Genomic DNA, 23560 nt, shown 5'->3' on the forward strand with positions numbered 1-23560 from the left:
TTATCTGTATGGATTAGCTGGAAATGATGACAACTTTAAAAACAGTCTGTGGGTTATCTGATGCTCCCTGTGCTAATAAACAAAACCAAGCCTGATACCCCAGGCATGTAAATTATAACAACAATCAAACCTAGCAGCAAACAAGATTTTTGGAACTTCTTTTTTTAAAACTTGTTTGCTTCGGACTTCAGAATTTGGCCCTCTCACTGTTTCTGCCAGGAATATGTTTCTCATGTTGTTTCTCATAGCCTAATGGAGCCACCCTGTTATCTGGAGAAAGGGGTGTTGTTTTGGTTATGGGAACAGGTGTAGCTAAAAGAGTGAATACCCTCAGTTTAAAATTAAGATTTCATTTGGTCCAGTCTCTGTCAAAATTTCTGCTGGCATCCTGAGATAACACAGCCAAAAAGCAATCAAACAAATTATTTTAGAAACCAAGCAAAATCAAAAACCAAAAATCCCAGGAAGTCCAAATTGTTGCTGAACCCTCCCTTAGCAGCTAATTAAGGGGGAACCTTACTCACTTCTCAAAGAAAGATGACCAGCCTGGAACAAAGCCAGGCTCCCGTGTAAACCAAAGCAAGGTCATCAGGATGAAGAAAAACCCAGTCACCATCTCAGGATAGCTAGGGAGGAGAGGTGGGAAGAAAAAGAAAGAATATAACCTGAGATTAATATCAAAATCCAGGTACAAATTCCACAAAGGGAAAGAAATTAGAGATTGGTTTCAATACACAAGTTAAAAATACACAGAGAAACTAAAATATATCACTTTGAACGAGAGTTTTACGTTTGTGTCGTTGCTGCTACCTCTGAAAAGAATAAAGCTGAGTATCTCATTGTTAGTATTATACTTTTGTTTTGACAGGAGACATTTGTGAACCCAAGCAAACACAAAATCTTGTCTTCTTACGGTATTTCTATGATTTTGGAACTGACCTATGGCAACAAGATCTACCATTATTTCTGCACTGTAAATGGCTTTCTATGTGATTTTAAAAATCAGACAAAAATATAAGTACAAATACTAAAATAAACCATTACTTTAAGCACAACACAGATACTAGACTAAGGGTATGTCTATACAGTAGCTTTATTTCAAAGTAAACTATTCCAGAAGAGCTATTCCGAAATAACACAGCTACACACAAAAAATGCATTTCAAAACAGCACTTCGCTATTTTGAAACACAGTTTACACACATATGCTGTGTCCACACTTGCATTCCGCTTTCAAAAGGGAAATGCAAATGAGGGAAATCAAAAATGCAAATATGGCACTGATTTACATATTTCATGCTTCATTTGCATAATCTGTTTTCAGAAGAGATTCTTTCAAAAAGAAAAAAAGCAGAGTAGACAGGGCACTTTCAAATCGGTGCCTTGTTTGCAGTGTCAATTTCCCTCATTTGCATTCCTCTTTAGTGTAAACACAGCCATAGAGTCTATTTCGAAATAGACCCATTGGATGCACTGTGGCTTATTTCGAAATAGGCACTATTCCCTGTCATAATAGCATCTATTTCTAAGTAGCTATTTTGAAATAGGAACTATTCCTTGTAGAATGAGGTTTACCAATTTTGGAATACGCCAGCTCTGGTTTGAAATTATTTCAAAATAGCAGTTGCATTGTGTAGATGGTAGGATAGTTACTTTCAAATAACAGCTTTTATGCTGAAATAACTTTGCTGTGTAGACCTACTTGAAAGCTGGGATGAGCAGTTGGCATTCTGATCTGGCATTTGATTTAAACTAAATCAGTGTTTGGAGTTCAGAAACTGGATAAGAGCAGGATTTAGACTGAAGTTGATTGTGTAAAGCTCTTGAAAGTTGATCGCATGAACTTTCACTTAAACACTGAGTATTCTTTGAAGAAGAACCCATCTCAGAAGAGAGCTCCCATCCTGAAAGGTGGACATCTGGCAGAATTAGCTTTTCTTTGCCAGATTAGGTATGGAATTGGAAAATAGGGCAGTTGCTTCTTTGGAACTCAAGTTTTAGATTGGAGATACATATCTCCTAGAATTGGAAGGGACCTTGGGAGATCATCTAGTCCAGTCCCCTGCCCTCAGGGCAGGACCAGGCATCATCCATGACATCTATTTGCCCCAGTTCCTAAATGGCCCCCTCAAGGATTGAGCTCACAATCTGTGATTTAACAGGCCAATGCTCAAACCACTGAGCTATCCCTCAGGTCTGTAGAATTGAGTTTGAAGCCAACCTCCACCTCTGTGTCAGCCTTTCCCATCTCCCTCTCTGTGTCCCCTTAAAATAAAATAAAAGTAAAGTAAAGTAAATAAATAAAAAGGTGTTTTTAATTCAACTCTCTGTTTTTGACTTACTTTTATAGTAGATCCAACACCTATCCTGAAAAGAAAATGAAACAAGTTCCAAAATACAGGGACTGATTCAATAGGAAGAAAGAACTGAAAGATGAAGTCAAACATATGTAAGACAAATTCAGCTTGGAAGACAAAACAAAGAGTAGTTCCAAAAAATGAAAGGCAAATTCTGCAGGAATATATGTTAGTCTTACGTGATATCTCCCAGTTTCTCATATTCCTCCTGAATTCTCCTCTCTGACATCTCTTCTCGTTTGGTCTTCTTCTTCTTGCTCACAGAACATGTTTCTTTAAAACTGAGAAGGATAATGTGGCACAGCAAAGTGAGAGACAGGTGTCAGATTTCAGAAGAAGATGAGCCTAATAAGCAAATCATGCAGTAGATAAGATAGCAGTGGATCTAATCCTGGGGGCTGGCAGGGATGTGCTTAGTGCACAGCATGAGAACAAAAGTGGGGAAGGTTGCTGTTGTATGGCACCTTTGCACTCATCCCATTTCCAAGGATTACTAGGGTCTACTTCAACCCACAGCATGAGCAGTCTCAGGACTGTCCTAAACAATACCCCTAGATAACAACCAGCGGGGGCCATAATAGTATTCCAGCCATGCTACTTCCTCTTTACCCAGATCCACCACTCCCCTCACCAGCCAGCTTCACCAAGCCTGCAGCATCCAGGTGGCCCCAATGCCAGGCAATCCCTAAAAACATAAGAATGGCCATGCCAATCAGACCCAAAGCTCCATTGAGCCCATTATCCAGTCTTCTGACTGTGCCTGTTTTGGGAAGCTTAAAACCACACAGCACATCATTGGTAGTCTGTGTCCCAGAACATACAGGCTGTGTTTACACTGGAGAGTTCTGTCGACAGAACTCAGGGAGCATCTACACTCATAAAGCCTTCTGTTGACAGTATCTGGACAGAACTGGACTTCTGCCTCGACAGAATTATCCCTCAAAAATCTGAGGCATAACAGTCTGTCGACAGAGTATCGACAGAACTGTAGCGTACACACTTCTGTCATTAGAAACGGCTAAATGTAGTGCCTTGCATGTTGAATAGTAACAAAGTAATAGTGACAAATAAATAGTGACAAACAAAATAGTAAAAACGGCTTCCTCTTTGTTACTATTCTGTCATTAGAGAGGGCTTCCGGTTGCCCGGCAGCCCTGTTTGCAGAGTTGCCATTCTGCTTTCTGTCACCAGAGGGCAGTGCAGTCGGGTAGGTCTCTGTCGACAGAGTGGTGCATGGCCATATCTACACTAGAAGCATTTGTCGGCAGAGCCACTGCAGACAGAGAAACCTCGACGGAAACTCTGTCGACAGATTGCTGCTACACACAAGGGCTGTGTCTACACTAGCCCAAAACTTTGAAATGGTCATGCAAATGGCCATTTCGAAGATTACTAATGAGGCGCTGAAATACAGTTCTCTCTGCTGAGGGGAATAAGGGGATTTCAAAAGGTGCAGGGTCCTTTCGAAAAGAAGACCCGTGTAGCTGTGCCGAGCTGTGATCACTCGAAAGCGGCGCTTTTGAAGCCCCGCAGCTGGAAGTGTCCTAATGCTAATGAGGCACTGAATATTCAATTTAGTTCCTCATTAGTAATCTTCGAAATGGCCATTTGCATGGCCATTTTGAAGTTTTGGCCAAGTGTGGCCACAGTCATTGCGTCCACACATCCTCCAGGGCTGGTGCCATCGACATTCAATGTCAATGCAGTGATGCACAATGTCGAAAGGGGCCCCTCAGGACAGCATCTACACACAAAATTGGCCCCGTTCAAAATAAGGGTCCAGGAAAGCCTGTGGATGGGGTCATAGGGCAGACTAGCCCTTCCGGGGCAACAGCAAGTCGCACAGCACAAGGTCTGTAGAGCTGATACCAGGGTTGCAGACCCCATGCATGCAGCTATGGACCCCCAGCAGCAGCAGCCAGAAGCTCTCAGGGCTGTCACCAAGGCAGGGGCTGCCCTGTTCAGTTCTGTGCAGGAGGCTGCCCAGAACCTCCTTGAAGGCAAGCCTTCCTAGGGGGATGAAGGGGCTGCCCCAGACCTTCATGGGGCTCTACCTGGTCCCTCCCCCCCGCCGGGTGCTCCTGCACCTATGGAGATACCCCACCACCACGGAGTGGTGGGAGCGCCTGGTCCTGGAGGAGTGGGACGATGACTACTGGCTTTGGAATTTCCGGATGATATAGCAGACGTTCCTTGAGCTCTGCCAGTGGCTCACCCCTGCCCTGAGACACCACGATACCTGTATGCGGTGCGCCCTCACCGTCAAGAAACGGATCGGCATTGATGTCTGGAAGCTGGCCACTCCAGACAGCTACCGATCTGCAGGACACCAGTTCGGTGTGGGCAAGGCCACTGTTGGGGACATTGTCATGGAGGTAAGGAGGCCCAGGAGGGGACCCTGGGGGGTTAGGGGCCTGGGAAGGGGACCAGGAGGGGACCCCAGGGGTGGGGGCCAGGGTCAGGGACCGGGGGTGAGGGATGGGGGGGGGCAGGCACAGCCTGCACACCCTCATGGGTGCCCATGTCCTCCCCCCACAGGTGGTCCACGTGCTGAATGTCCTTCTGCTCCACAGGCTTGTGCAGCTCAGGGACCTGGATGCGGCCATCACGGGGTTTGCTGGCATATGCTTCCCCAAGTGCTTTAGGGCACTGGAAGGGACCCACATCCCCATCCGCGCCCTGGACCACAGTGGAGGACGCCTCATAAACAGGAAGGGCTACCACTTGGTGGTCCTCCAGGCCATGGTGGACAGCCAGGGCCACTTCCAGGACATGTATATTGGCTGGCCTGGCAGTACCCACTACACCCTCATTTTCAGGAACTAGGGCCTGTGCCGCCGGCTGGAGGTGGGGACCTACATCACCCAGAGGGAGATCCCATTGGGGGACACCACTGTGCCCCTCTGCCTCGTGGCAGATGGAGTCTACCCCCTCCAGGCCTGGCTTATGCAGTTGTACATGGGCCACCTCGATGCCAGCCAGGAGGGGTTCAACACTCTCCTGAACCAGGCGCACCAGGTGGTGGAGCAGGCTTTCAGCTGCCTCAAAGGCTGCTGGCACTGTCTCCTCACTTGCCTGGACGTGGGTCTCCTCAACATCCCCCAGGTTGTGGGCACATGTTGCATGCTCCACAACCTGGTGGAGAGCAAGGGGGAGGCCTTTGTGCAGGGGTGGGCTGTGGAGGCCAGCACAGATAAGGGGCTGATGCCCCGAGCTGCCAGGCACACCATGAAGGGATGTGGGTCTGGGAAGCCCTGCGGGCCCATTTTGACTGGACTGAGGGGTGAGTGCCATCACGGCCATCCCCGGCAGGCCTCTCTCACACTGCCCCCACCGCCCACACACTGCACCCCTAAAGAGCACAAGACACATGTTTCTAAAAATAAACCCGTGAAATAATATTTACGAACCCAAACGTGTTGACCAATTATTTACAGAAACGAACATCCATGGGGGAACTATATTCATGGGGGGGACAGCTACCTAAAGGGGCATGGGACACAACTATTTACAACAGAGGTGGGTGGGGAGCTATGTACAATAGAGGGGGGCCTGAGTGGTCCAGTCCTTGGCCCCTCATAGCCCCTCATTCGACGTGGAGGGGCCTGACCCATGCCTGGTCCAGAGTCCCCATTGAGGCTGGGTTGGGGCTGGGAGGACCTGTAGATACAGCCAGGCTGGCTCTGGAGGACCGTGGTCCGCTTTGGTGGGCTCCAGCGCAGGAGGGCCTCTGGGAGGGATGGTAACTGGAACAGTGGGAGCCAGCAGCTGGTCCACAATCCGCTCAAGGGTTCCTGCGATGAGGTCAAATGTCTTCATGAAGGGGCCCCAGGCCTCCTGGTGCCAGGCTAGTGCCCGCTCCTCCAATTGGAGCCGGCACTCTGCCACCTCAATCTGGTGCTGGAGGGTAGCGAGGACCTGGGGGTCGGCAGCCACCTGTGGCTGGCGCTGGTGGTGGTGGGCTGGTCCCAGCACTGGTCCCTGCCCAGGCCAGCTGCCACGGTGCTGTGTCCCCGGCGGGCTGTCTGGCACCACAGACACCACAGTGCTGTCATGGCCTTAAGATGGTGCAACTGCGGAAAGAGCAGGAAAGAGACAGGACAGCCGTTAGTACTGGGCCCATGCCCCCCACCCTCCACCCCCCTTGTTCCCCCCATGGGCGTCAGGTGCCCGTCCCCTGGCCTCTTGCCCATGGCGCATCATCCCCATGGGCAGCCTCCTTCAGGGGTTCAGGTCCCCCCATCCCTTCTGGGGATGGGGTGTGGTGCTGTCTGTGGGGGTGGGTGCTGATGGTCCCTGGAGGCTGTGCCACTGTCTCAGAGCTGCGGTCTGGCTGGGCCGTGGTGGGCTGGGGTTGGCTGGGTGTGTGTGGGGGCCCTGGTCATGTCCCGTGCCCCCACCACATAACCTGGGGGTGTGCGCCTGTGGGATACATACCTGACAATCCACTCCCACGACTGGGGGACACCTGTCGGGCAGATGCCCTGCTGGAGCTGTGGGAGGGGAGGTTGATGAGGAGCTCCCTGTCTTTGGACCCCCTTCTCCGCTGTCCCAGGGGCAGGCTCCTCCAGGGGCCCCTGGGGTGCAGGGCTGGCCTCCGGGATGGATTCCAGCTCCAAGGCCTGCTGGGGCTCCTTGGCCATGGTGTCAAGGGTGGCCGGGGGAGAGGAGGTGTACCGGGGCCCAGGATTTCTCTGAGCTCCCTGCAATTGAGGTAAGCAGCTGGGGTGGCCCCACACTGGCTGCAGATCATTGAATTTACTCCTGATGTGGTCAGGAGTGTGGGCAGGGTGACCCTGGGTGGCCATGCCTTCAGCCAGCTGGGTGAACACTTTTACATTCTGCCACTTGCTCTCCATTACCCGTAGCACCTCCTCCTCACCCCAGAGCCCCAGCAGGTCTAACAGCTCAGTGTCTGTCCAGGAGGGGTCCTGCCACCTCTTCCCCCCCTTCCAGCTGGATGACTGCAAGCCCTGGGTCCCCCTGGGAGGTGTGCCCTGGGGACGCTCAGGGGGCTGGCTGGCTGCCATGGGTGCTGGGTGGTGGATAGGGGCCTCTGGAGGGTTTGCAGGGTGAACACGTGTCTGTGCTTCTGCCTTCACGCTCTCAGCTTCCTGCCACAGGATATCCAGGTCCGTGGTGCTTTAAGGCTGCTGCACATGGCGACCATAGAGCCCCGCAGGGGCTGCACAGCACGTCTCAACCCTTCAGCTGATTGCTGCTATGGAGGACCCCACTATCTTGAAGCAGTGGGACGCGGATCGTCTACACACACCTTACTTCAACGTTAAACATTAAACGTCTAAGTAGGGCGCTATTCTCATCTTCTGATGGGGATAGCGATTTCGACGTCTTGCTGCCTAACTTTGATTTCAACTTTAAAGTAACGCACAGTGTGTGTAGATGCGACGCACACGATTTTGAAGTTGATCCAGCTACTTCGAAGTAGTCAGCTAGGGTGGACGCTGCTAACTGTTGAAACCAGGATTATTCTTACAAGATACCACTCTTTCTGTAACTGAAGGGTAATGTCAAAGCAGATGATCATACTGTTCTGCCAGTGAACAATTCCTATACTTATATCAAAGAGAAACGAAAGCAAACACATTTTATGGCTGAATGCACTTAAATTGCACATACATTTATATGCTAATTAGGTGAAGCCCTCAGGCTCATGGAAAATTGCCTCTGGGTGTCACAAAGTCTGGGCTCATTCGTTTAAACTGAGATGCTTGTAAGCTTTTTTTCACCGTATTCTCTGTGTTGCTTCTGGTAGTGTTACTTGATTATACCTCAACTGCTGCAGCAACATTCTGCTCTTCTGTTCCAGAGGGAGACAGCAACTTAACCCGCTGAGGTGTTTCTGTAAATTGCCCTAGGAGTCTATCTGCAATGCTAGGTACCAAAATACTTTTTGTAAAATGGACCCATAGATATTTGCAGCAATACTTACTCTGCTTAGCTCTAGCAGAAGTGAAAACTATGTCCCTGGAAACTGCCCATTCCCCTGTTCCAAGTTGTCACAGTACTTTTTTGCCCCGATTTTCAGGTATGAATAATTTTATAGGCCCATTTTCCCTCCCTCTTTGACCTACAAGAAGACTATATCTTACGTTCTAGGGTAACTACATATCCTGATTTTATAGGGACAGTCCCAATAATTCAGGGCTCTATATAGGTATCTATTACATCCCTTATTCCACACTTGCTGTCTCATCACCCTACTTTATTCTGACTGCAGAACTTCAGTGTTCTAGGTTTGAAAGAAAACCTGGAAAGTTTCTCCAGACACTGCACTTGGGGCAGAAGATTGATAGCAGGTGTTCTATTAGAAAGGCATGCACATTACCAGGAATCCCATAGATGTTGATCAGCCAGCACTACATTAGACACTGCTTCAACATGTTATCAATAGCTCTTGCCAAGGCTCAGGAGGAAACGGATTGTAGTCAAACTGGTAACCTAAAGGAGTAAACTTTTTACGTCCATCTCCACTTTTCATCCCTGCATTTAGCAGTTCCGCCTCCCCTCCCAACAACCTGTCTAATGTAATCCAAAACTGATAGAAATTTTGTTTACGTTCATATGAAAAAAAACTTTCAGCACATGTAAGAAAATAAGTCTGTGGAATGTAAAAAACTTTGTGAATCGGTATATAAACGTAAATACAGATGCTTAAAAACAGTAACCTATTTCAACAGTTTTAATGAGATGGATGTGCCTGACACCCAGCATCCAATCGTGCTGCACACCCTTATGAAATTTCACATCCGCCGATGGGGCCCACTGGCCACTTTGCACTCCCCTGCCCTAATGAACTGCAAAGAACCGGGGTCCTAGATTAAAAAGGCTTGGGATTGACCAACACTTCACAAAGGTCAAAAATATGTCAGTTCACTGGTGTTCTTTAGAATAACATTTTTCAGGGTGAGTTTTTGGAAGCAATGTGGAATTCCAATGCTGTTTATTTAAAAAATAAAGGAATTGAGGGTCATGTTAGGGCCTGTTTCTCTCAGGATTAAAAAATAATCGAATTTATTATAGCCTTTTATATGGAAACTAGAAGACTTAGGGGACTGACTGCGAGAAGGACACAGAGCTATCTACCTCTTTAAATGCACTCAAGATCAATAACAACCAGCAGCAATCATCATTTAACACCTATTCATTTTCCTACATGAAATACATTAGGGATGTCAACCAAACTCCCTCTAGACTTCACAACTGGCTCTTATTTGTTCCTCAGAGAGGCTATTGTCTACAGGATCACGGTGACCGAACACCTTCACATCCCTTCAACGTGGGTGTGAGGGAAACCTTTCACTCCACTGCCTGTCTGTTCTGTACTGTTGATAAAAATAGGCCTTTGTCTCTGGGACTGTGTGTATGGCACTTTATATAGGTACAACAATCATAAAAGAACAAAAGATACAGTGAGCCTGATTTCCCCATCATTTACATTGGTCTGAAACCAAAGTAAGCCCAGTGACTTCAGTGGCATCTCTCCTGGTATACAGCAGTGGGAGAAGAGAATCAGGCATGTTTTTGCTAATTGGCTTTTTTTTGTTTCTTCAGATGCACCTTCTGAGCAGAGGACTGGCTAATGGGCTTGATCAAGGCAGGGTTGTGTTAAAACTCTTCCCATCAAACAAACAAAATGTGAGGCATAGCTTTTCATCAGCCGTACTCAACCACTGCACTCAAGCATCAATAAAGTTCATCGTTGCACATCCAGTGCTACTTGGAAAGGAGACTTTCTCTAGGGAATGGATGGGACCCATGGCCTGGTAAAGGGGACAAATAGTGACTCAGCATTTGCCCTGTATGACTGTTAGTGAGTACTTTTGTGTATCCTCAGATGGTGGTTCCCAGCAGAGATGGTGATAGACAGAAGCAGAAAAGTACTAAGTACGCCTCTTCTACTCCTACTTGTTGAAGCAGAGGCCATTGGCATAAGTAGAGTAAGCTATTAATTAGGGCACTGAGCAGTTCCAGGGGGGTCTCCCTATTAATATGTGTTGTGGGGAGGATATTCCGCTTAAGGCTCCCAGTGGGCTAACAGCAGGACTGGGAGGAAGCTGCCACCCTTCCTGCTGTTTTAGCCCTGGGATTCTCACACACCTCTAGCAACCTGCACTCACTTGCATCCCAGGAACAGCCAGTGCATCCAGAACCAAGTCAGGACCAGCATGATGAGGCAGATGGGGAAGCTGAACAAAAACCAAGTTCCAAAATTCACCACGTCAGCATTTGGATAGTGACTGTAAAGGGAAAAAAAAAAGGCCATACAAGCAACATGCAGCTACGCACACATATGTGGTATTGTAAAAGGTGTATTAGCATGAGTTTGTGCTAACTGCAGTCTGAATTACAAGTGCATGGCAAAGTCTCTCCTGAATGAATGCCAGATTAGTTTTTATATCAACATCACACCATAGACCAGCATGTGTTCAGTTTACCACTTTTTAGAAATGTTTGATGATACATATTTTTATTGCTACAACAGTGGGGATTAAGTTGACCTAGCATAACAGAGATTCAAAATGCATGCCACAACATATGTATCAACTTCATTTTTCAGCGAAAAACAGTTTCTGTATCACAAGACATTAATATTGACCTAGATTAACCTCAGTCAGAAAGCTCACAGATCAATATATCTTCAGCCTCAAGAGAAATCAGCATCTCTGTAAACTAAGTCTTTGTTCCAAGGATTTTGTGATGAAAATACACTGCTGCATAGTTGGGGTAATCTAGGTGATATGCAAAAATTACAATGGCTATGGAAATAACAGGTTAGTTTGAGGATAGAATTTAAATTTATCATCAAATGGCCATTATAATACAATTGTTTTGAAGAGGCTTTCATCCCAGCTGTGTGCCAAACTGCTTCAATCCAGTTAATTGCTTTTTAATAAAATGATAGCAAGGGTAGAGATAATTTCAGAGGTACAGCAAGACCAAGGGATGAAATCCTGGCCCTTCTGAAACTTCCATTGACTTAAATAACACCAGGATTTCACTCACTCGTTAATAAAATGATAGCAAGGGTAGAGATAACTTCAGAGGTACAGGCAAGTCCAAGGGATGAAATCCTGGCTCTACTGAAACTTCTGCTGACTTCAGTAACACAAGGACTTCACCCACAATTTCTGTGCACTTGTTGTCTTGGGCCACAAAAGATAAAAAGAGTAATACAGCAGACTTTGAATGGTGACAGAGAGGTAGCCGTGTTCGTGTGTATTCTAACAAAACAAAAAAGCAGTCATGTAGCACTTTAAAGACTAACAAAATCATTTATTAGGTGATGAGTTTTTGTGGGCCAGACATGAAGAAGTGGGTCTGTTCCGCGAAAGCTCATCACCTAATAAATGATTGTGTTAGTCTTTAAAGTGCTACAGGACTGCTGGTTTGTCTTGACACCAGACTTTCCCCACTTTGTTTAGGAGTGCACCTTGCGAGAACCAAAAAGTGCTGGAGGTGCGATAAGATCGCTCTCATTCATTCTGACTTGGACTCTGGCTGCTATGTAAGTGGGGCACACAATGTGTTGAGGGCACCATCCAGTCATTCTCCCTTGGAACAGCGTCAGTTATGGCAGACCGAGGATGTGGACAAAGTGCTTGGAGGAGTGCGTCTGACTACATGCTCGCTTGCTCCCTGCTTATTAAATCAAGCCAGAAAGGGATCACTGGTTGGGTCCAGAAGATTATTAATGTGTGTTTCAGATCTGGAATTGTTTCCGCTGCCTTGAAAGAGGCAGTGATAAAACTGCTATTCAAAAAGCTTTCTCTGGACCCACATGACTTGAATAGCTATCACCCATTTGCTAATAGTCCATTCTTGGGCAAGGTGCTCAAGTGCGTGGTGACATAGCAACTTCCAGCATTCTTGGAGGAAAGAGACTATTTAGATCCATTTCAGTCTGCCTTTAGGCCAGGTTTTGGAACTGAAACTGTCTTGGTCACCCTGGTGGATGACCTACACTGGGAGATGGACAGCGGGAGTGCGGCCCTGTTAATCCTCCTGGACCTCTCAGTGGCTTTTGATACCATTGACGATGGTATCCCCCTGGAACACCTGGTGGAGTTGGTATTGGAGACACTGTTTTGCAGTGGTTCCCGTCTTACCTATTGGGACATTTTCAGATGGTAGAACTAGGAGGCTATTATTCAACCCCATGGCAATAATGCTATGGGGTCCCACAAGGTTCCATCTTTTCTCCTATGCTGTTTAACATCTACATGAAGCCACTGGGAGAGGTTGTAAGGAGTTTTGGAAGGTGTTGCCACCAGTATGCAAGTGATACTATGGCTGGGCCAGGGCAGAGGGCTCCTCCATAAAGGGAGGAAGGCAGCCCAAGCAGGCAGAAGGACCTGCTAAATACAAGGAGGGCAGTTACAAGCAGCAGGGTGGGAGCTGGCTCAGCCAAACTGGGGCCAGCTGACTCCACTACTGGCTTGATAAGAGGCCTTTAAAAACTCCTAAGGTGGAAGGAGGGGAGGAGAGGGAAGGAGGACAGGAGGAGAGGCATAGAAAAGACAGAGAGCTTAAAGTGAGAACAAGGCAGACCAGCTTTGGGACAGAGCAGCAGAGGAGGGAGCCCTGGGAGCAGTGGCCGGGCTCCCTGCCTTGGAGACCTATTCTAAACCCCAACCCCTGGGGGGAAAAGGAGCAAGAGACTGGAAAGACTGAAGAAACTAAACTGGATTGTGGTCTGGGTAAGAAGGGCCCTTGCCACAATACCCAAATCTATTTACCTGTCACACCAGAACCAGGTATGGTGGCAACGGATCTAAACCTGTGTCTGGAGGTGGTGATGGACCGGATGAAGTCTAATAAGCCAAAGTTGAATCTAGATAAGACTGAGGTCCTGTGGATCAGGAAACCATGTGGTCAAGAATGTAGTATGGTACCTGTTTTAGATGGGGTCACTCTTCCCCTGAAAGAAGAGGTATGCAGCTTGGGAGTCCTCCTGGACCCTTTTTGAATATTTGAAAATCAAATTTCTTTGGTGGCTCAGAGTGCTTTTGGGCAGCTTCTCCTGATCTGCCAGCTGCCACCCTTCCTGAACAAGCATGACTTGGCCGCAGTGATCCATGCTTTTGTTACATGTTGACTGGATTATTGTAATGAACTTTACATGGGACTGCCATTAAGAGTCTTTGGAAACTTCAAATGGCCCAGAATGCGGCTGCTCGAGTTTTAACTCACACTCATTATGCCAGTGCTCTGGCAGCTGAACTGGCTCCCAATATGTTTCCGGGCACAATTTAAGGGCTTGGCTATGATTTATAAAGCCTTGAATGGATTGGATCCATGGTATCTGAAGGACCATCTTCTCCCAAATGAACCTGTTCTGGGACTGAGGTCAGCTGGGGAGGCTCTGCTCAGTGTTCCTCCCCTTCGGGAGACAAGACTGATATCTTGCAGAACAGGGGCTTCATGGCTTTTGCTTTCCAGGCTGTGGAATTATCTTCCCTGGATATTTGTATGGAGCCAATGTTACCATTGTTTCAGCTCCAGGCTAAAGCCGCTCTTTTTCACTCATGCTTTAATTGATGTTTGAGTTTATGTGCGTGCTCCTTCTTTTGAGATGTTTTAGTAGGTTTTATGTCTCTTTGTAGTTTTGTATTTTTAATTTGTTTCTATATTTTCAAGTATTTTAAATAGAGAGGTGGGGTAAAAATATTTTAAATTAATTAAATAAATAAATAAACAACTGACAGCAAGATACACTAACACATCTTCTTTCTGGATACTTGAAAACCAAAACCTTCCAACAAGAGTTCACCCCAAAAATCAGTTTCACAAGAATCTTATATGCCATTTCAGAAGTTACTCTGGGAAATTATCTCTGACCCTCAAATACATTGCATTTTTCTAATAAAAGAAGCAGACAAACATCGGTCTATGTCAATATATGTATACAGTATAAAAGAATGCCAGATCATTTCAAAAGAGGTCATCTACCATGGAGGCATGGGCACATAAAAATAAAGATCCTGATTTCAGTCAAATACTCTTGGTAATAAAGATCTGGTGAAGAAAGTATATATACATAAAGAGAAAGTATATGAGATAAAATAAAAAAAAACCTCTTCATGAAATATCTTGCAGGGGTTCTGCTAGACCTCAGTAACTCAGAGTCTGCAAGGTGATGGTAGTTGCAAACAAGTCCCTAATCTAGTAGTAGAGATTGTGCAATATCACTTACTTATTGAAGTACTCCAAGAAGATGAGGCTAGTGGAGGTCCCTATGATGGTGGTCAGTCCCCCAATGGATGCAGCATATGAGATGCTCAATGAGAGGCACTTGCAGACCATGTGATCATGCCTGGACTGATACTGATATTTACTGTTCAAATCCAAATCTCTGGGATTAGGAGGCAGGACAAGTAACTGAGCCTGTAAAAATAAAAAATATGCCACAAGGAGTATTAGACGTTATCATCAGTCTTGCCTGGGCCAGAGAGGGAAAATCTAAGTGCCAATATGTCTATCTGCTATATATGGGATAATCTGCCTGTCTGTTTGTTCAAGAACCCCTCCTAAACAGTAAGGGATAGGACCATCAAATTTGGTATACAGCTTCCTCTTAACGCAACGTAAAGTAAAGGTTTAGTTGTACCAGAAAAATGGGATGTGCCTGGAATTCTCTGCTATATAATGACCACATGTGGGGCAGCAGAGGATATGGGATGGAAAAGAGCAAGGGGCCAGAGACGGGGACCAGGACAACTACAACACAATTGGTGCAGCAGAGGGCAGGGACGGAGAAACGAACAGCTATCTACTATATATTTGAAAGAGTCTGTCTGTTTCCCAGCCAGAGGACATGCACTTTTCCCATATCTGTGCCTGCTGAAGCTTCAGTGGCCATGGAGAGGTGATTCTTGGCTTAACAGAGAAATCCTTAACTTATACTCAAAAACGATGCATACAAAAAATGGAAATGTGGACAGTTGACTAAAGAGGAGTATAAACACACAGCTGGAGAATGTCAGGGAGTAATCAGGAAAGCAAAAGCACAATTGGAACTGCAGCTGGCAAGGGATGTGAAGAGTAACAAGATGATGTAGGAAAAGCTGAAGTACTCAATGCTTTTTTTTTTGCCTCAGTCTTCATGGACAAAGTCAACTTCCACACGTCGGTCCTAGACATGCAGTATAGGAAGGTGGAGGGCAGCCATCTGTTGGGAAGAAACAAGTTCCGAGCTATCTAGAAAAAAACTAGATGTACACAAATCCAAGGGTACTGAGGGAACTGGCAGATGTCATTGATGAACCTTTGGCCATTATCTTTGAAGACTCTTGGAGATCGGGGGAGATAGTGGATGACTGGAAAAAGGCAAACAAACTATAGATCAGTCAGTCTTACCTCAATCCCTGGGAAAATAATGGAGGGAATCCTCAAGGAATCCATTTTGGAGCACTTGGAAGAGGGGAAAGTGATCAAAAGTAGCCAACATGGATTCACCAGGGGCAAGTCCTCCCTGACCAATCTGATTAGCTTCTATGATGAGGTAACAGGCTCTGTGGACTTGGGGAGTCACTGGATGTGATATACCTTGACTTCAGCAAACCTTCTGATATGGTCTCCCACAACATTCTTGCTCATAAATTAATGAAATATGGATTGGATCCTTGGACTATAAGATAGATACAAAGCTGGCTTGATGGTCAGGCCCAACAGGTACTGGTCAATGGCTCAATACCTGGATGGCGGTCAGTTTCAAGAGGAGTGCCACTGACTGGTTCTGGGGCCAGTGTTGTTCAACATCTTTATTAATGACCTGCATAAGGGACTGGATTGCACCCTCAGCAAGATTGCAGATGACACAAAACTAGCGGGAGAGGTAGATACATTGGAGGTAGAGAGAGAATCCAGAGTGACCTGGATAAATTGGAGGACTGGGCCAAAAGAAATCTGATGAGGTTCAACAAGGAGAAGTATAGAGTCTTGCACCTGGGATGGAAGAATCCCAAGCATTGCTATAGGCTGGGGACCGACTGGCTTAGCAGCAGTATGATGAAAAGGGACCAAGGAGTTATGGTGGATGAAAGGCTGGATAAGAGTAAATAGTGTGCCCTTATAGCCAAGAAGACTAACAGGATAGTAGGGTGCATTAGGAGGAGCATTTCGAGCAGATCTAGAGAAGTAGTGGTTCCCCTCTATTCGGCAATGATGAGGCCACATCTGGAATTTTGTGTCCATTTGTGGCCCCCCTGTATAAAAAGGATGTGGATGTATTGGAGCAGGTTCAGCGGAGGGCAACAAAAATGATTAAGGGGCTGGAGCACAAGACCTATGAGGATAGGCTGAGGGATTTGGGCTTGTTTAGTTTACAGAAAGGGGTTATTTAATAACAGCCTTCAACTTCCTGAAGGGGAAGTCTAAAAAGGAGGGTGAGAAACTGTTCCCAGTGGTGTCAGATGGCAGAACAAGGAGTAATGGTCTGAAGCTGAAGAGGGAGAGGTGTAGGTTAGATACTAGGAAAAAATATTTCACCAGGAGGGTGGTGAAGAATTGGAATGTGTTGCCTAGAGAGGTGGTGGATTCTCCATCCCTGGAGGTTTTTAAGTCCTGGCTTGACAAGGTCCTGTCTGGGATGACTTAGTGGGGGTTGATCCTGCTTGAAGCAGGGAGCTGGACTAGATGACTTCCTGAGGTCCCTTCAGCCCTACGATTCTGTGATTCTGACCTGGCCCCGAGTTGCTGCAGCCTTCTCTTCCTGGGGTATCCTGCATACTGAAACCCTCAGCCCCAGACCCACCCCTGGGCAATGATTTAAATAAATAAAAATGAGTAAAGAACCCAAGCAATGCTGGGTAAATCTTCCAGTAGGTTATAAATAAATAGCCTGCCTGTGTAAGAGCAGGCAACTCTTAATCTCATGGGACTTAACTGGGATCAGAACTAGAGACCTGTACAGTAACTCCAAACTGCTTGATCAGAAACCAAAATGCAGGATAAACCATAATCAGACTTCTGAGCAGAGTTTGGCTCTGTTCCAGCCCTCAGTGGGATCTCATCTGAATACCAGGAAATCTTTATGAGCTTGGAGGAGCAAATGCTATTATTTTAGTGTTTAGAACATACAGTTCTTGATGCATGTTAGAAGTCTCCAGGCAATGTATGGTACCCTTTATTTGAAATCTAATATTAGGAGCAGGGAAGGTGCAAGATAGTTAGCTATGATACCTACTGCACAGCTGTTAGCATATGTGCCAGAAAAAAAAAAAGGTAGATGAAAATGTGGCCACAAAAAGCAGAGTGATACAAAGAAGATTCAATACTAGTGGTTGATTCTGAGAAATCAAGGTATTAAATTAAAAAAGAAAAGATAAGCTATCACTCCCAGATTCCTAACACTTACAGAACAGGGAAGGGAGAAAGAGAAAAGACTACTGTAGGCCCAGGAAAAAGGCACCAGCAGCACAGAATCTGGATTCTTTTGCAACAGTAAAATTCTGTTGGCTTGTAATGGGCTTGTGTTCTCCTAAGGCATGTGGTGCTGCTATGGGTTTAATCAATCTTCCTGTAGCCTATCTCATGAAAACCCCCATTTAAAACTGAAACGAGTTTGGTCGTGACCACTGAATGTGGCCTTGAGTTGAGAAGAAGCTGAATTGCATGGGACACGCAGTAGCTTTTCTAAAGATCTGTGTCAAAATCTATTTCAAACCATACATACAAGGAAATGTGTTAATTGGTGACTAACCTCTGCTGGGACCTGTTTGGGCATAAAAGCAGGACATACATGGAGCCAAAGTCCAAACACAGGCATGCCCCAGATCAGAAGTAGGAAATGCAGATCAGGATTGAGGTGTATTGGCAGAAGTGTCTGTTATATGCATGTGTGTGGGAGGGAGAGTGTGTGTGTAGTGGGTTGTCAAAAGAAAGGAAGTTCAGGGATATTGGGAGTGAAGACTGACAGTAAGGCTGTCTACAAGATGCTTCAACTGTTTCTGCTGCTTTACATTTGACTCTAGTCAGTGATCTATGCCAAAACTATAGAGTTACCTTCAGAGGGATATTTGGGGAAACTAAGTGGAAAAGCAAAACAGAAATGGAAACTATACAGCTACGTTGTGGAATATATGATTCTAAATGCCTATGGAAATAACCTTGCAGGCACACCTCTATGAAAAGGGTTCCTCTCAACTTTTAGCTATGCCAAAGAAACACAGAAGATGTAACAGGGCAGTAAAGGGAGAAACCAAAAGTGGAAGCCATCTCAGGAACCAGCATAGATCTAACTGTCGAATGTTCTAAGCGTGTAGGGGCAAAGATTGCATGGGAAGCTGCTGAGAAGATAAGCACCTGAAAGCTGGAATAATGTGTCAGACTTGTTTCCTCCAGAAAACTACCACCTCTTACCTGAGGTAGATGCTGCCCCTTGTTTTTGGGATTTACAGTTCCGATTGGGTTGGCTATCATGTGGACACCATTCATATTCTATAGGAAGGCAAATGCCCCTTGATTAGACAATAATCTCTCTCTCATTCCAGGAGGCACATTCAAGGGTGCTTTGTAAATATTTCAGGCAGAAACTCATCCAGTAAATCACCTGTGATTTGTCTGAACACTTATTCTATGTACTAAAGCAGATCAAATAAAAGTAGGTATTTTTATTTTAAAAAATCTTAGAATTTAAATTGTCAGCTTAGCTCACCTCACTCTGGCAACATGGCAACTTTTTGACAGTAGAATCCAGCATAAACCTAACAAAAGGCACCTGAACCTTGCTTTTATGAGGTGTAGAATAGCCAGCCAGTAGAGTGCTCTAGCTGACTGACCATCCCTTACTGTAGGAGTGCCCAAATCCGGATCTCTGGAGCCAGGCTGATAGGCTGAAGCTAACACACGGTATGCTGTAATGTATGGACTCTACAAGGACAACCTCCCGCTAAAGATAGAAGAGTGTGCCATACACACTGGAGAACTCTGTGAGCCACATTTTGATCACTCCTGCTTTAAAGTGAGTGTTGTTCACATGGCATAGGTTCTGCCTATCACAATACCTTAGTGTGCACCAGGGAGCTGAAATCTGTGGTCGCAGCACTGAAAACAAAGAAAAAAAATTAGTTATGTTTTCTCTGCTATCCCAAAAGGCACATGTTCAGAGCAGGTGATGGAGCACCTGAATAAGAACTAGGATCTGCTGAATCTGTGAAAAGTTCTACTTATTCTGATGTCTCAAGTGACCTCTCAGCTGGCTACATGGGAAGAGTCACTTTGTTCCAAACGTCTATCTCTAGCACTATGATGATGGGGTTCCACCTCCATGGAACTAAACTTTTAATGTCATTATCACAGTGGAGCAAATCACTGAAAACACCCAACATGTCTATTTTTATACCTTCCTCATTATCATAGCATCTGGGTATCTTCCAGTAGCTCCTTAAAGAAATGTGACCAACATCTGTTTTATGTGGCTTCTGGCTCATGGAATAACAGTCTTGGTCACTTCCTCCACTGAACAACACTTTAATTTTATACAGGGGAATAATATTTTATTTCCAATTAGTTTTGTAGCTTTACCTTTCCAATACATTCTAAGTTCATCTTACTTTTCTAGTTTTTCCATTACAAAATATACTACTAGGTTATCATTTTCAATGGCTACGTCTACACGTGAAGCCTACATCGAAGTAGCCTATTTTGATGTCGCCACATCGAAATAGGCTATTTCAATGAATAACATCTACACGTCCTCCAGGGCTGGCAACGTCGATGTTCAACATCGACGTTGTGCAGCACCACATCGAAATAGGCGCTGCGAGGGAACGTCTACACGCCAAAGTAGCACACGTCGAAATAAGGGTGCCAGGCACAGCTGCAGACAGGGTCACAGGGCGGACTCAACAGCAAGCCGCTCCCTTAAAGGGCCCCTCCCAGACACAGGTGCACTACACAACACAAGATCCACAGAGCCGACAACTGGTTGCAGACCCTGTGCATGCAGCATGGATCCCCAGCTGCCGCAGCAGCAGCCAGAAGCCTTGGGCTAAGGGCTGCTGCACACGGTGACCATAGAGCCCCGCAGGGGCTGGAGAGAGAGCATCTCTCAACCCCTCAGCTGATGGCCGCCATGGCGAACCCCGCTATTTCGATGTTGCGGGACACGCAACGACTACACGGTCCCTACTTCGACGTTCAACTTCGAAGTAGGGCGCTATTCCCATCCCCTCATAGGGTTAGCGGCTTCGACGTCTCGCCGCCTAACGTCGATGTTAACATCGAAATAGCGCCCAACACGTGTAGCCATGACGGGCGCTATTTCGAAGTTAGTGCCACTACTTCGAAGTAGCATGCACGTGTAGACACGGCTAATATGGCATAAACTGGATAATGTTGGATATTGGATAATATTGGAAAATTGGATAAATTAAAGTTAATTGGATAATGTCCCATTTGGAGCTTGATGCTTTACAGCACAGCTGCATGTCAGATAACAATAAAGTAAAAAGAAAAAGGCAGGAGAGGGAGTTCGGGGAAATCAGTCCAATAACAATAAGGCCGTGTCTACACTAGCCCCAAACTTTGAAATGGCCACGCAAAAGGCCATTTCGAAGTTTACTAATGAAGCGCGGAAATGCATATTCAGCGCTTCATTAGCATGCGGGCGGCTGCGGCACTTTGAAATTGACGCGCCTCGCCGCCGCGCGGCTCGTCCCAACGGGGCTCCTTTTCGAAAGGACCCCACCTACTTTGAAGTCCCCTTATTCCCATGAGCTGATGGGAATAAGGGAACTTCGAAGTAGGCGGGGTCCTTTCGAAAAGGAGCCCCGTCAGGACGAGCCGCGCGGCGGCGAGGCGCGTCAATTTTGAAGTGCCGCGGCTGCCCGCATGCTAATGAAGCGCTGAATATGCATTTCCGTGCTTCATTAGTAAACTTCGAAATGGCCATTTGCGTGGCCATTTTGAAGTTTGGGGCTTGTGTAGACGTAGCCTGAGAGTGGCATCTGAGCTATTTCAGTCTAGTATCAAATCTGTTCTAGGAGTAGAATGTTGAGCAGAGAGCACCATTTCTTATATCCCTCTCACTAACAAACTAAAGAAGTACAACCTACATGGAGCTATTATAAGCTACTATAAGGTGGGTGCATAACTGGCTGGATAACCATTTCCAGAGAGTGGTTATCAGTGCTTCACAGTCATGCTGTAAGGGTATATTGAGTGGGGTTTGGCAGGGATCAACTTGGGAATGGGTTCTGTTCAGTATCTGTACCAATGATTTAGATAATGGCATAGAGAATACACTTATAAAATAGGGACATTTATCACCCAAACCCCACTCCTCACATAATGTTTTCCCTTCAAGCACATCTAAAATGTTCTTTTGTGAGTTTCTGTTTGCCCTTTCTTTTTGCCAATCCTGTGTTCATCTCATTGCGACTTGCATAGGTTCAAATCTCCAGTAGTGATGCCCAGGATTCATTCTTACTCATTGGTGAAGATGAGCTCCACTGAAACTTGGCCATGTTTTTCACTGAGACCTAAAGTAATGGGTAGAGGGAAGAAAGAGAGAGAGACAGAGAGAGAGAGAGACAGAGAGAGAGTGTCAGAGATGGAAGCTGAGCTGTTTTCCTTGGCTTCAGTTTAGAACTGTTTCCATAAACACTTTCTTCTACTTCCAGACCTAATTCATCATCTTATTACTGAAGGGTGGTGAAGCACTGGAATTACCTAGGAAGGTGGTGGAATCTCCATCCTTAGAGGTTTCTATGGCTAGGCTTGACAAAGTGCTGACTAAAAAATTTAGTTGGGGTTGCTCCTGCTTTGAGTGAGTGGTTAGACTGGATGTCCTCTGAGATGTGTTCCAAACCTAGTCTTCTATAGCGCTATGATTACTCCATATTTTATTGTTTATTTAACTTTGGCTAATAAAGACCCAACAGTAACATACCTTATGTGACCACATGTGTACAGCCTCAGTCTTAGATCTGGGAGGCTAAGCCAGGTTGGATATAGTCAGTACTAAGATGGAAGACCCCCAAATCCAAAAATCAAAAGAAGGGATTTTCAGTCCCCATACATTCCCTCAAGTGGCACATGGGGTGAAATAGACCTCAGCTGATAAGTGGAGAATTGCACAAGGGTCATGCCAGAATGGGATGGGGGCTTTAACACAGCATCATGGAGGTACTGTGTAGCTGCCCATAGGCCGCAGGGACTTTATTGTTGTACTTTTGATCAACTCCCTTGGCTGTCTACTTATAGTGGTGGCATGGGGAAGGGAGGTTGTTTCATACCAAAACAGCTTAAATACACCTGGTTTGAGCATTGGCCTGCTAAACCCAGGGTTATGAGCTCAATCCCTGAGGGTGCTGTTTAGGGACCTGAGGCAAATAGATTAAAAAGAAAATGGGATGGTGCTTGGTCCTGCCAACAGGGCAGGGGCCTGGACTCCCTGACCTCTTGAGATCCCTTCCAGTTCTGTGAGATGTGTATCTCCACCTTTAGTTTCCTGCCTCTGTGTGCTGGAAGTATGTCAGTGCTGAATAAGCATGTTCCATTATTAATAGCCAGACAAAATACTATATCAACAGGGACTTGAGGTTGAAAATATGTTTCAGTAACTTAAGTGTTAAAAAAAAACTAGTGCTATGATGTAAATTAGCCCAGGACCAAACATTACAAACCCAGGAAGTTCAGAGTTAGAGTTACACTTACAAAAAATCCAAACATGTCAAGGTTTGGAAAAGCAGTTAAGAGACCCAACAAACTTAAGTATGCCCTGTAGTGAAAGAGAGTGCTATGCCCTGTCTATTTTTGTCCTCCTCCACTCCCACAGATGTGGCATAATTAGTTATCTTCTTTCTGATGCAGATGATCCAGAACTTTAGGTAATGTGTTATAGAAGCATGGATGGGGGCTGCCATTATTAATATTAACACTTGCACTTAAAGCAAAAATTCACCCTCTTTGCTCCTCATTTGAAACACATTGGCTGTGTCTAAACTTGCCCCCAACTTCGAAGGGGGCCAGGTAATCAGGGCCATGGGAGATTACTAACAAAGTGCTGCAGTGAATACGCAGCACTTCATTAGGCTAATTTTCCTCTGCGACAGCTTCGAAGCATCAAACTTCAAAGTGCTGGCATGCGTGTAGCCATGGGCACTTCAAAGTGCCCGTGCTACTTCGAATTCCCTTTTTGAGGAGTAAAGTTGGTGGTAAGTGTAGACACAGCCATTG

The 23560-nt window shown here is 45.9% G+C and overlaps 1 protein-coding gene across 1 annotated transcript in view; it reads right to left on the minus strand.

Moving 5' to 3' along the window:
• SLC13A4 (solute carrier family 13 member 4) overlaps positions 1 to 23560 on the minus strand; it is a 53280-nt gene that overhangs the window by 14292 nt on the left and 15428 nt on the right. Inside the window, exons 4-10 of the mRNA XM_075001168.1 lie at positions 21810 to 21861; positions 19384 to 19423; positions 18740 to 18817; positions 14574 to 14764; positions 10498 to 10617; positions 2536 to 2637; positions 525 to 626 (exon numbers count right to left, since the gene is read on the minus strand). Coding sequence (XP_074857269.1) covers positions 525 to 626; positions 2536 to 2637; positions 10498 to 10617; positions 14574 to 14764; positions 18740 to 18817; positions 19384 to 19423; positions 21810 to 21861 — 685 coding nt within the window. The remainder of the gene's footprint in view (positions 1 to 524; positions 627 to 2535; positions 2638 to 10497; positions 10618 to 14573; positions 14765 to 18739; positions 18818 to 19383; positions 19424 to 21809; positions 21862 to 23560) is intronic.

This window comes from Carettochelys insculpta, chromosome 1, assembly GCF_033958435.1.
Source record: "Carettochelys insculpta isolate YL-2023 chromosome 1, ASM3395843v1, whole genome shotgun sequence".
Taxonomy (NCBI): domain Eukaryota; kingdom Metazoa; phylum Chordata; order Testudines; family Carettochelyidae; genus Carettochelys; species Carettochelys insculpta.